Source organism: Anopheles darlingi, chromosome 2 (assembly GCF_943734745.1).
Source record: "Anopheles darlingi chromosome 2, idAnoDarlMG_H_01, whole genome shotgun sequence".
In the NCBI taxonomy this organism is placed as follows: domain Eukaryota; kingdom Metazoa; phylum Arthropoda; class Insecta; order Diptera; family Culicidae; genus Anopheles; species Anopheles darlingi.
In genome coordinates this window covers 47,386,903-47,400,374 of record NC_064874.1, presented here as the reverse complement: position 1 = coordinate 47,400,374, position 13,472 = coordinate 47,386,903, and the positions used below count along the sequence as shown (strand labels likewise).

General features: G+C 44.8%; 4 protein-coding genes across 6 annotated transcripts in view; all 4 read right to left on the bottom strand.

The window, feature by feature from the left end:
- LOC125948283 (transcription initiation factor TFIID subunit 1-like) overlaps positions 1-13,472 on the bottom strand; it is a 294,308-nt gene that overhangs the window by 210,387 nt on the left and 70,449 nt on the right. The window lies entirely within an intron of this gene.
- On the bottom strand, positions 341-1,745 carry LOC125948293 (zinc finger CCHC-type and RNA-binding motif-containing protein 1-like). The gene is made up of 2 exons (XM_049674227.1): positions 1,447-1,745; positions 341-1,373 (listed from the first exon to the last, which is right to left on the bottom strand). Exons 1-2 carry the CDS (start codon positions 1,569-1,571, stop codon positions 908-910), a joined length of 591 nt encoding a protein of 196 aa, XP_049530184.1. The 5' UTR covers positions 1,572-1,745; the 3' UTR covers positions 341-907.
- Positions 2,317-5,190, bottom strand: LOC125948290 (adipocyte plasma membrane-associated protein Hemomucin). Its single transcript, XM_049674224.1, has 4 exons — positions 5,073-5,190; positions 4,827-4,996; positions 4,549-4,754; positions 2,317-4,477 (listed from the first exon to the last, which is right to left on the bottom strand). The coding sequence occupies exons 2-4, from the start codon at positions 4,940-4,942 to the stop codon at positions 3,039-3,041; spliced, it is 1,761 nt and encodes a 586-aa protein (XP_049530181.1). The 5' UTR covers positions 4,943-4,996; positions 5,073-5,190; the 3' UTR covers positions 2,317-3,038.
- LOC125950258 (protein Skeletor, isoforms B/C) overlaps positions 6,377-13,472 on the bottom strand; it is a 31,058-nt gene continuing 23,962 nt past the window's right edge. Inside the window, exons 5-11 of the mRNA XM_049678075.1 lie at positions 11,606-12,025; positions 11,488-11,508; positions 11,039-11,390; positions 10,479-10,965; positions 10,147-10,277; positions 9,917-10,086; positions 6,377-9,825 (exon numbers count right to left, since the gene is read on the bottom strand). Of these exons, the coding sequence (XP_049534032.1) occupies positions 9,646-9,825; positions 9,917-10,086; positions 10,147-10,277; positions 10,479-10,965; positions 11,039-11,390; positions 11,488-11,508; positions 11,606-12,025 (1,761 nt within the window). The 3' untranslated portion in view covers positions 6,377-9,645. The remainder of the gene's footprint in view (positions 9,826-9,916; positions 10,087-10,146; positions 10,278-10,478; positions 10,966-11,038; positions 11,391-11,487; positions 11,509-11,605; positions 12,026-13,472) is intronic.

Genomic DNA, 13,472 nt, shown 5'->3' with positions numbered 1-13,472 from the left:
TATATATATATTGGCGATAGCAATTTAGCGTAAGATTAGCGTTATTATGTTATGCCTTTTGTTATCCATTTCGATCGATCATTTGCGATGGTAAACGGTGGTGGTGGAGGTTTTCAATAAGCCAACGGGATAAAATTTAGGGTTGAAATACGGAAAAACGGACCAGTCGTGGAACTGGGGCACGGAACGGGAGTTGAAAAAGATGGGATGGGGGATAGGAAGAAAGCATTTAAGCTATAAACACGATACTCACTCGATTATGAGGAAGAAAGAAAATCACACAGACACCATACATACACACACCGACACACACACACCTACACGAACACCCAACTTAACTCTGGAACACACAAACTATCCTTAAACACACAGTCAATACTCACAATACCGTAGGTGATGCTGAAACACGGAACGAAAGAATCCAAGAAAGTGTACATTCGTCAAGGAAAACTCGCAAAGAGATAAGGATACTTCAGACCGAAAAGATGAGCCGAACAATGGTTTTTGTTGCTAACAATAAAAAGAATAATTCGGAAACTTGAAACAACCGTCTTTTTTTCCATTAATTTGATTTCCATTTTTATCTGTGGTAAACTTTTCCTGTAATTGCTGTGGTTTCAGCCTTCCGAGTGGTACGCAATAAGGACGAAAATGAGATGAAAATGAAGTATATAGACGACTTATTTTTGAATTCAAAGAGCCAGGACTTCCTATTAGCTTCTCTATTATTCATTATTCTTCCTAGGATCAGCTGCTAAGTTAATACAGTTAATTATTTACACGTTTTGGTAAAAGTTAGCAAGAAGAATCCGCATTTTCGAATGATACACCATTTCTTACTATATTCCTATAATCTAATGTATGTACATGTTAATCAATCTACAAAAAAAAAACAAAAACCAGTCCTCTAGCTATTTCCATCGTCCAATTCTTCGTCGTCACTGAAGTAGCTACTTTTCCTGTACTTTAACCTTTTAATAGCAGTTGGTGGATGAACATTTGATGCCGATCCACGATCGGAATCGCTGCCAGATTCTGCGTACGATTCGCCAACGGTATCCTGTTTCCGTTTTCCGCTTTTGATGGCTTTGCGAGGAGGAGTTTTACTGCCCAGCACGTTGTTGGGACAGCTGTAACTCATGTGACCATCGCTACCGCACTCAAAGCAACGAGTTTTGTTGGAATAGTTCTTCCGTACTGCATTTTCAGCCCCTTTTCCATTATCCTTTGCTATGCTGGCCTTCAGTGTGCGTCCGAACATTTCCTTATTGTTGCAGGTGTTGCAGCAATTCAGCGCTTCCTGGGGCGTCGAGTACAGAATGAAGGCCACACCCTTACTTTTTCTGCTCATTTTATCGCGTAGTATTGTCACTCTGCAAGCAAGATCAGTGATAATTGAAGAATAATTGCAAACAACAAATCAAAACCGGATTCAAGGGAACTTACTTGATTATTTTGCCGTAGGTAGCGAATATCTTGTTCACATCGATGTTGGTCAAGTTGAAGGGTAGATTGGAAATGTACGCCGTACAGCGAACGTCCGGAACCGAGAGTTTCTTTCGTTTTTCCATATTTTATGCGGATTTTTCCAACTTTTTCTTCTTCTTCAGTGAGGATTTACCCCAGTACGGCTGTTGAATCCAACTTCCTGGACCTTCGCAAGCTACTCTGAGGATATAGACCTCTTTTAACTTCAGGGCCGGCTACTGAAGCGACATGTCCCAGTTTTCTGTGAATTTCTATTACAGGAGATCTTGCCCTAATAATTACTGGAAGAAGAATTCGAACGTTAATGCAAGATCCTTACAGAATCACGAACGTTCAAACTTGCCGGCTTTAGATGGTTTCCTTCCAGGGTATCCTGGATCTCGGTGGCAGATTTCTATACTCTTTAGGGTTGGTCTGGTTCCCACAGCGTTTAAAAAGGATTTAGAATCCTTTCTCGTGGTTTCAGTCCGGTTCAGTCCTTTCTACAAGTTTTTTACACTTTTCCGACCCACTTTTGCAAAGGGGAACAACAACCGTTTTTGAGAAACGACTTGCAATCACTCATATCACCTTTATCTTGGTTAAATTGCTCAAAAATCTTTAGAATTTCCCGTTTTTATCGCAATTTCACGGAACAAAAACACAACAACGGTACAGTGCCACGCAGCCTATTTTTCGCTCAACACTTAGATTTTTCGTAAAAATGTTGTTTTTTGCTAAATATTTTGCACATATTTTCACGATAATCACTGTACCAACCGTAAATCCGTTGAAAACGGTTTTTGGATTTCGGTTCTAATACACAAAGAACTAAAACACTTTAACATATTCCCAAGCAAATCAAATGTATTTATCCTTCTCCATTTGGACCCCTGGACAGATTGATTGTGACGAAGAATACAAAACAGACGCAGCTATCCTCAAGATAACAATCACTACGACCAAACGAGTACGGCAGATCCAAATCCAATCTCAATGAGTTGTTAGTATTTTCCTATAGTAGTCGTTACTACACGCTACGCCTGACCTCACTTATCGCTGGCCAATTTTTCGTCTGGAGAAAAACGACGAAAGTGAATATGTTGTTCTGGTTGTATGGTGTTGAGTGTTGGGTTCTGTTCACTTAGAGATAACCGAAAATGGAAATGAAAATCACAAAAAGAAAACCCAAAACAAAATCTCTCGAGTAGAAAAATGAAGTCGAACAACACACATCACGCATGGAATGAATATAACAAGAATGTTTAACATTATAGCTGCAATACACGGGGCGGCTCCTTTGCACTAGTTAGTTAGTCATTTCGCACTGGAATGTGCCATCTACTGTGGTTTCGCGCTGATGCTCAGAGTTCTAAATTGTTGGAAGTTTAATTTAACGGTAACGTTTGAGAGCTAATCAAAGATTAATGTGAAATTTAAAAAACCCGCTACCTTCTAGCGACACCTTTAGAACCCTGTTCCGATGAAGAGTTCTTTTGTGCGATTAGACCACGGACATGTTGCTCTTCTTCTACGGCTGATGCCGTGCTTTTCGTTGTATGTTCCTCCCTCTACAGTTCCCCTTGTTCGCCTCCTTTCTTAATGATCTTCAATTTCTCCTGCTTCGGTTTGGGAGTATCGTTGGGCACCGTCTCGTGTATTGGGGCTGGATCCACCGGTTTTCCCGTAGTCTTGCTCGGTGGAGCTTCAGTAGTGGTGGTTGGCGCAGCCGTGGGTTTCGTTTCTGGTTTCTTCGCACCCGTTGGTGTTTCAGATTGTGGTTTGGCGGTGGTTGCCTTTGGCGTGGCGGTCGTTGTTTTTGGTTTCGGCGTGGTGGTGGTCGTCGTCGTCGTCGGTTTCGGGGTGGTAGTAGTTGTTGTAGTAGGCTTTGGGGTGGTAGTGGTCGTGGTAGCCGGTTTTGGAGTCGTCGTAGTTGCCGGTTTAGGCGTCGTAGTGGTCGTCGTCGTCGTCGTCGTCGGTTTGGGAGTTGTTGTCGTAGTAGGCTTGGCCGTAGTCGTTGTTGGCGCCGGTTTGGATGGTGGTGGCGTAGATTCCGTGGCCGGTCTGTACTTTATATCACGCACTTCAACCTTGGGCATTTTGGGAGACGGCACACGGGCCAGGAACTTGTTGAATGGTGAGCCCAGATACAGGTGGTCACCCATTTCGGCGACATGGGAGATGCCACCGGCGGTACCATCGGTACCGTGCAACGATCCCAGCAGCTTACCTCCCCAGCTAATTTTGACCACGGTTTGACGGCTCGGTGCCAGGAAGCTAATCGACTCAAAGTGACCAATCGCGTGAATGAGTCGCTGTGTGTGCACGTTCGGCACGACCTGATGAATCAATCGTATCGGCAGCTCCGCCAAAGCGAGCATACGGATTAGGAACTTGCGGATAAGCGGAACGTTCGATAAAAGCTGAGAAATGGCTGGATTTTCACTGTCTACAGCTTGTACGAGTGGAGCCCAAATGCCTTCGGCATCTGCGATAAGATTATCGACCAAACCAGGCAGTCCATCGATGAACACATCATCCGTGCCTGCTTTCGGGCCCTTCAGATAGTATCGTCGAATCTGGGAAGACATCGTTTCCGCCACCAGGACGAACTCCTCTTCCGGACTCAGCGCAACACCGTTCGCGAAGTACAGTCGATCCAGCAGCACCTTGTTCTTACCGGTGGCACGATCCAAGTGGAACAACCGACCGGACGGGTTGGCAAATACGGTAAACACTCCGTCCTGGATCGTAAAGTCCGACGAAGAGTCCGTCCAGAAGATGTCTCCGTTCCGGGCAACGGCTACGCTGTTGAACAGTTTCGCTTTACGATTCACTCCCTTGCCATCCAGCACGGTATCGGGAGAGACGAGCTGATGCTTTTCGCCACCCTTTGCTAAATCCACGGAGAACAGACCGTAGTAGGCATCGGCCACGATCAAGTTAGAACCCTTCGTGTCGAATGCCATACCGAGCGGCCGGCCACAGATTTCCTCTTCGAAAGACAACTCTGCGGACAACGAGATATCGGAATGGTGAGTCCAGGCGATAAAACGAACCCTTCCGCAACATGTAGCTTACCGCATGGTTTACCAAACTTGGCAATATGCGTGATGTGTTGGCCGTTGATGCGGATGACCTCTCCGCCGTGAATCGCCGTGAACAGATCCTTCCCATTTACCAGTATCGCCTCGGGACCGTAGATCTTTCCCTCAAATAGCCGTTCCGCGTTGTCGAGGTGGTCGGTCAGCTCGAGCGCTCCTTTAAGCTCGCGGGGTTTCGATATTCTAAATAAAATTGACCGCAGAATTGACCGCACTGCCTTATGTAATTCCGCACCGGCGGGCACCGGAACTTACCTAAATCCTTCGAACGGGAAGGTCGTGTTTGGCGGAAGTCCAGGCAGCAGCACGATCAGGAAGAAGAAGATCAAAAAGTTGATCAAACTCCTGCGCACCCGCCTAAAAAAACCCATATCTCACGCTCCGGCGGAAATTTCACTGCGGAAAAAGAGGATCCTCCGAGAGAGCTGCGAAAAAATGACAAAAAGCCGGATTACACGATATCGAAACACCGGAATGGATGTCGTCGTCGGTTTTAATTACCAATCTTTAATTAAATCACAGGTACTAGTGAATTACCGGCTAAAATTTACGCGAACTCCACGTAGCAACAAAAATCTTTTTATTTTTTTTTATTTTTTCGAAACGCACAAAACTGCCCCTAGAAAACAAGAAAACTGCCTCTGCAGCAACTGCCGCAACCAAAAGGTGTAATTGTGGTGTAATATTTGAATGACGGTGTAATTTATTTCAGTTACTTTTCTGGACTAAGCAGCTTTTTCTGGTTAAGCATTGTTTCGGTGAAAGTTAAAAAATATTGTTTCAAAATTCCGCTTTGAATCGACTCCACACTGATATATGAAGAAAAAAAATACAACACTGTACTTATGAAGGACACTCGTTTTCTTTCATTCCCGAATCTCTTCAAATCCCAAGAAAAGAGACGATTTGCTTAGTTACTGCGTTACTGTCTTTATTTAAAACTAGTGCTTGTCATGTTGCGATAGTGTGCTGCTCCTCTTACTGTATATTTTTTTTAATGCATGTTTCGTTTCACTTAGCATTGTAAAGATTTATTGTCTCACAATCATTCGTTTAATTGTAAACGTTTACTGGTAATTTACTGCCAATGGTTGGTAGGCTTGTTAGTTTGCACTGCACGTTAGCCCGCGGCATCCCGGTTTATTCTCCTGTGCGATGTGCACATATGCAAATGAACAATAGAAGAAGAGAATGTGGTTGGTGGCATTTCAGTACATGATATTCCGTTCAGTGATAGCTGAGATGAGCATCGCGATTATTACGTACACCTGGCTACCCACTTCTCCGATCGGTTGTTAGTAGATTTACTTTGTATATGCCATATTGTAAATTATTGTCTTCGAGTTTTGACGAGATTTGCTGGTTTGCTGATGCTCGTTAGTCTGTTCGCCATCAAGGCTCACTCACTCCTACTATCCGCGGTCCACAAGCCAGCCATACGCTTATCTCACGACGCTCGTAATCAGTAACGAATTTGGTACCGAGGTTGGGCGTTTTCTTTTATTTTATTTTATTGTCACCTAATTGACTCCTGGTCTAGAGGTTAAAGTGATGCTTGGATCGATCGAAAGAGTTACAGTTTTTTTACGTGCCAAAAATTTAAATCTTCTCTGCTCCGGGCTCTCTGAAGCCACTGCAAATTTTGTCTAATTGTGTGTGTTTTTATTTTTTGTAGAGTCTCCAGTTTCGCTGCCTCGACTGTTTTTGTGCTGCTAAAGGCAAATTAGGTAGAAAATGTTAGAGAAATATTCCCAATCCTGTACAACATATACTAGTCGTGTTTCACTTCCAACACCATAAGGGTGACATGGCCAAACAAGTATGGAAACAAAGAACAACAGCCAAGTAATAGCACAATCAGCAGATTCATGATTCATAGGTTTTTTTTTTACAGTTTTCTGCTAAACCATCACAGTGGCTTCAAACTGTATTCACCCGTCACCTGCCGGCAGCAAATTAGATTAACAATGGATTGTGACAATGAATTGTAAAATTTTACATGTACAATGTATAATGCAATAGTTCTGCTTCAGCTTAGTCTTACGCTTGCCTATATTTATATATTTATGTATATTTATGTATATATATAAGTTTGTATGTATATGCGATCATCTGCGCTTCAATCACTATCCTTTTATTGTCCTCTCTTTATCGTCCTCTCTTTATTGTCTCTTAATGTACTTGCGGATTGTTTACCTTCTTTATGGGTTCTTCTCACAGCAGAGAAGTATAAGTAGAGTAAATTGCAACACACCGTCAGCTTCATCGAGTGATGTTCATGGGTCAAACGGGGCTAGGAAGTAGCTCGTTTCCCGGGAAACGCTTACCAACCCCCGGAAATCGGGATCCTAGCCCTAGCTTGCTCTGGTTTTAAATTGGAATGAATTGCATTTCGCCAGCCTATTTTGAGTTTGTCGTTTGCTAAATTTACAATTATCGATAGAACTTTTATTTAATTAGCCTTCATCTGCTCGCCATCATCCTCATCATCATCATCATCGTCTACAAACCGTCCCCACCTATCGTTATCGTGTTCGAATCGGAATGTATGTAATTGTGAATGTGAACAATGTGAGTTTTGATTCATGATGTTGGCCAACCGCTTCGAATTTTCCCCAAAAAGAATGTTTACACACCTTCTTGTGGTTGGGCTTTCTTTTGGTTTTTTGGTTTGCTTCCAGAATGCCAATTATGTACATTTTATATGCTCCGATACTCTGGGGGAGGCTTTCGTCATGATTCTTTGCACAATGCTCGCGCTCCCTGTCCCGGTCCCGGTTTTGCAATCGGCGGAACAAAACCGTACAGCTTCACATGCAGTACGGCACCCCAAAGTCTTGCGATTTCACGTACCTACGTTCGATTATTGTCAGAGAATGTGCACGCGGCGGAGCTAAAGGTACTCGCTGCAAAACGTGTATTACTATATTAATTTTTCTTAAGCTATCTAAGATGGGGTTTAACTCTAGCATATTATTAATAGTTTACGAACTTGTGTGCCTCCACGAACCGCGCTTAAAGTGATGGCGCGCCCCTGGAGCTCAAGAGTAAACGCTAGGTTTTTAATACACTGACAATTGATTGGAGACGAGTACGATTCAATGATGGTTTGGAGTAGCTATTTATATTGAAATGGTCTTTCCAGTTGCATATTATTGTCTTTCTCTTCCGCTAACATCACTGCACGGTAGTCACTTTCCAGTGTCCCATCGTCCACCATTCCCTGCCCAGGGCTTTAATATCATTCACACCACAAAACACAGTCGCCAAAAACGGGTTCATTATTGTCTCGTGCACCACCGCACCTGTAAATAACCTGTCTGGGCGCCATGGCTAGGCGTTTACAGTTACTTCGTTACTTATTGTCATTCGTTAATGGTTTGCATGGGGATTGCGTAATTTTGTTTGTTTGTTTTACGAGCAACGGTGTTTTTTTAAACATTTAATGATTTTCCACATGTCGCACGGCTAATCAGCTTAACTTCGATGTTTTTCGTTTTGCAAATGTACATCCTGTGCTCCTCCTTTCTGTGGGTCCTCAGGATAAAGAAAGCGAAATGGTTTCGACTCGGCATCTGCGAGACTACAACCAGCATAACAAATTGCCTCAGTGGACACTTATGAACGAAACGAAACATAATCAACAGTTAACGATACTTATGATCGGGGGCCAGCCGAGGCCAACGACCAATTAAGCAACAGAACGGAAAAGGAGATTGAGGCCGTGGACACATTGCGAGTTGTACACTGGGATAAACGATTGCATAGGAAAGATACTTAAGCTTCCCTGGCCAATCTTTACATGACCTGCCAAATACTGCACACCTTACTACTGTACATTTGCATCCCTTGAACGTAGGATCGCATATCCGAGCCCTAACTTTCGTCGTTCCTATCTTTCTTGCATCGCAAAAGCTGCGCCTACACTCGCACGATTCAGCATTCGAGATAATTGATTAACTAATTGTTTCTTTTCTTTTCTTGTTGCAATTACTTCGACAGCAAAGCTATGCTTCGCGATAATGTAAGCCCTTCCTTCCCTCTTCTCCTTCACTACACATTTCATCCCTTCTTCAAGCTCCGGCCGCAGTGAAGGATACACTCCGAGAATTCACTCTAGTAAGATATGTTTTTCAGCGATATCGCATGGTTGTATTGGTTGTGTGGTTTGCTTGCTAGTAGCTTCAGGTGCAAGTTGGGCGGTGATTCCCTTCCCTGCACCCAAAAAGGGGTCCAAGCTTGTGCAAGCTTTCGCACAAAACCTACGGTGCGCCGGATCGTCCTTAGGTCAGGTGGGCGCTGTTCCGTTTTTCTTTCTTCTTGTTGGACGAAACATTCGTTCCGCGCATTTCGCGTTATCCAACGATTTGATTTCCCTACCTAATAAAGCCTACCACAGCGAAAGCCGTGATAGCAGCGTGATAGTTTGTACGCCGGTGTGTGTAACCGAGAACCAGGCATTGGAAAGGAAAAAGGGTTTTGCTTCGCGTTTGCGATTCCTTGTGCGTTGTGGGACTATGTGTTTTTCTGTGCCGTTCTATTGTCGTCTTTGCAGCGTAGAGCAAAAAGGCAGATAACACAACATCAAGGAATGAACCTGTACCCACTAACCGTGGGCTCGTGGGTACATTGTGTCGATCGATTAGTAGTCAGTAAAGTGTTGTAAATGGACGGATAAAGACATTATTAAGTGCGGCAAAACGGTCCGCTACGCTAGACGAGGATGAGGTGAGAAATTGAGACAGCAAATTAGGGGATCGAAGGTCTCAGGATCTTCAGACAGCAAGCAATGTATAATTTTGATGCGGACATGAGTTTGGAATCGCAACACGAAACAAACAACAACAAAAAAACAATTTCTCCTACCCGGTGAAACACACACGCGCGTTTATCAAGAAAAGTGTATTAAAAAATGTTTTATAAAACAAACCAAGAAAAGGGAAAGATGGTGGCAACACCTTTCAGTTCATGCGCTTTGCTTCGTAAAGCGAAGCGTTACGGACGCGACACACCTCAATATCGAGGGGGTTGAGTGTCATAGGTGCTGCTGCAGGACGGAATGATCGTAAAACTATCAGAACCATCCCGCCAGCAGCCAGCGATCGGCGATCGTTGCAAGGGCTGCCAGCAAGCACACCACCAGCAAACTACCGGCTGGACCACTACCGTACAAACCATGCGATCCGCTGATCTTACTTGTTTCACCCGCATTTACCACGCGTATCTTCCAGCCAAGGTTACGATGCGTAAAGCACTGTCCATCGTGGAGCATAAAGAAAAAGCAGAATACGAATATACGATTAGTATAAGGCGACAGAGGCACTGGCAACGATCCACAACATTACCTGATAGTACACCAGATCCGGAGTCTCCTCCAAGACGGTCCAGTTCAGATAGGCCGGCTGTCCGTTGGGATCATCGCAGCTTAGCTGCAGTGTTTTCATGTACTCTTCGAACGTTTCGATTTCGGCCGATTTGTCGATGGTTTTGTGCTTCCACTCACAGTACCGACCGGCTAAGGAGGCAATCAAAGATGAGTAACGGAGTAAGAGCCAAGGTGTTTGGGGGTTCTTACCTGCAACGGGGACGGCATAGCCAGAAGAATCATATTCCACACCGGCGTATACATTCTCTCTGCGTTTCTGTGCCTCAGAGAGCTGCCCGTAACCTCCTTCACTGGAGCTTGTAATGTAGAGTGGATGGTACCTGGAATAAAGAAAAAGGAACGTAACTTAAATTCGTGAGAATTGTGGAGAATGCGAATATTGGTTTTTAGATAAATAATCCATGAAGTCTCGATTCACTATTAGGAAACATACAGATACGATATTAACATGCGGTTGCGATGACAGCATTAAAATAGCTTTTAATCTGCCATTAAGTGCCATTTCGGTTCTCTCCACTTACTTGGCAGGTTGCGTCGGTTCGTCACCACCTTCCACGATGAACGTATAAGTTTGGCCACGCTCGACGTAGATCTCCGGGATCAGCTTATCGTTCATGTACCAGGCGATACCCCACGATGGATTACCGGTGATCGGCGTGTAACCACGGCTACCACCCGTTGGCCCGATCCGTGCCGTAATTACCTTCTCTCCGAGAATGGTACGAGTTGGCCACGGCTTAGGACCATCTTCCGGCTGATAGTTATCGATCGCATCGGTACACATGTGGTCGTTCTTGGCCGAAAAGTCTATCTGCACATCGTCCACCGTCACCTCGGTACCGGTGTGTGAGTGCGAGTTGGCCTCTTCCCGTGAATTCAGTGGTCCGATGGCGGCGATAACGGATATCTGCCGATCCAATGGGTACGCCCGATCGTTGACGGCCTCGTTGGTCTGCAGGAGTCGTCGGTATTTGATCTTCGTCACACCATGGCTTCGGTCACCGGACACTAGGATTTAGTGGAAATTCATAGATAGCATAAATTGAACGTCATATTCGAATAATTGGGGGCGAGAACTTACAAATTTCGACATCATTCCTGCCACCAATCCGCTCATCTGGACAAACGCCGAGCCGACCGTCACACTGGGCCAACGATGACATGTAGTAGTCTTCGGCACGGAATCGACGCAGTTTGCGGTCATAGAACGCTACCACCACGTCCGCACCGATCATCTGCGGGTGTCCGTGGCTTCCCGAGATACCGAACGCCATGTATTGCTCCTCGCTGATCCGTCCAATCAGCTCGATAACGATGTAGTCATCCATCACTTCCCACATCACGTTCAGTTTGCCCTTGATCAGCTCCCTACAGTTGACATTGGTCGGTTTGCTGGTGCCTTGGGTGACGATGGTCGACGTGGTCGTTGTTGTCTGTTGAAGAAAATGAGGAAAACCATGAGTAAGGTGCCAACATAATAAAACAACGGAAACCATCTCGATCACAGATGGAGGAGAAGAAGAATTTTACCGGTTTGTACCACCATGGAGGCTTGCGAGAGGAAGTGTTTGAAATATTCATTACCAAACGGATCAAATGAACAGCATTGGTTGCTCTTATCAATAGCCACTTGCTGTAGTATACTTACCGCTATCTTGGTCTGCCCGAGAGCTGGCGGTACGTCGAGATCCTTCGGGATGTAGACGTGCCCGAAGTTGTGTCGGTATTCGACGCACCAAACCGCCAACCAATCGATATCATAGACGGTCAGATTGCCGGGCAGCTGGATCTCGATGTCCTCACCCTGGTAGCCGCGCAATGGTTCCAGCGAACCGATCTCATTAGGAACTTTGGTACCCATGATGTTGGGCTCGGACCCATTGCCCACCCAGAAGTATGCATCCGGACCCGCTCCATCGTAGTGCAGATTCGGGATGTAGAACGTTTTCGCGTCCAGGATACTGATGTTGCTGGATCGTAGGCCGTGCGCCAGACGCTTGAACTCGGGTAGAACCCGGGGCTTCGGGACATCCAGTCCGGGCGGAATGAAAATCTCACCGAAATCGACCTGGAATGAAAAGATGAGGAAAATTATATGAGAAAAAGAAACGTTTACAAGACAACAGTCATGCATTCACCTAATTACTAATTACATCCAATTACAATGTTTCATCTCAACTCCTTTCTTCATTGAAAAATAGCTTGCATTCTGGGAAACCTTTCCATTAAGAATCATACGTGTAGTTCAGCTTGAGTCAGGATTCATTTTCATTCAAACCTTTGATTCGTGGAAAGATCCTGACGCTATGAATGACAATAGGAACCAAAGTAGGCGGCTCACTAGAAGGAAACCTAATTCAACGAATGAGTAGTCAACGTACGGGGCGACATTGAGTAGTCGCGAACCATGGCAACGAATACTTTTTGAGTGCAAATAGTGGACATGAGGTTTAGAAGAGTAATAGGTAGATCTAATTAAATTCCTAGCTGCAGCTCAAGCAGACATTCAAAGCAGTCTGCACATGAACATCTACTTTAGGAAAAACTTTCATATCAGGACTTGCTTGCGCTACTACGATGTTAAAAGTCCTGCCAGTGAAGATAACAGCGAAACGGGAAATGGTGATTAATGGAGACAATTCTGTGACTATTACACCTGTCTCCCAGCTGCAGCTGCTGTAGAAGCATAGTTGATTGCAAGGACGGCAAGGCTGTAATTACAGCAAGTAAAAACAAAACAGCAAAGCGGCCATGTTCTGTCAACGTAAAACGGAAACGTGCTGGAAAACTTTTCGTCCCCTGTTTCTCGTCCATTTCACCGATTCGAATGTCCTTCAAAACACCTGTGCCTGTGTGTGTGTGGGTATATGTGAATACGCCTATTCTCTCCCGGTTTGCTGGGGATGGGCTGGGGAAACAAAAGCTAATCATTAGATTGCTACCAACGCTGGCCGGATGGCCTACAAGAAACTAATCGTGGCCCGCCGACGCAACTGAACATCAAAAAGCGACGAGCGTGGTTGCGATGGCAACGTTAAGCAGCTATGGCGAATGCCTGGCTGATGACGATGATATGATGGTGAACCGATAATGAAGGTGTGCACCAAGGTTTTTTGGTGAAGCATGCGCACTTCGATCCAGTCAAGAAGAAGGAACCAGCCACGGTTACGACGGTTTACACGGTTGGGCACGCGTTTATCGGAATTATCACAAAATAACTGTATGCGTTTGGATCTCTGTGTGTGTATGCGTGTATGCGAAATGGTTTAGTGTTCTATCGTACAAGCAGAAGGGCTCTGCTGGAGTGGTTTTCTATCCATTCGTGGATTGGAAAAACTTGTGGTTGGTGTTGGAATGGTGCAGCCTCTCGGCGTGTTGACTACCGAGTGAAAAAGTATTAAGAAGCAAGCAGTGAACATAATGTGAATGTGCTCTGTGTTTTTGTTTTCTACGGTTTACTAGCTTTCCCAATGCATTTATTCTTCATTTTTAACATATGTGAACACTCAAATAAT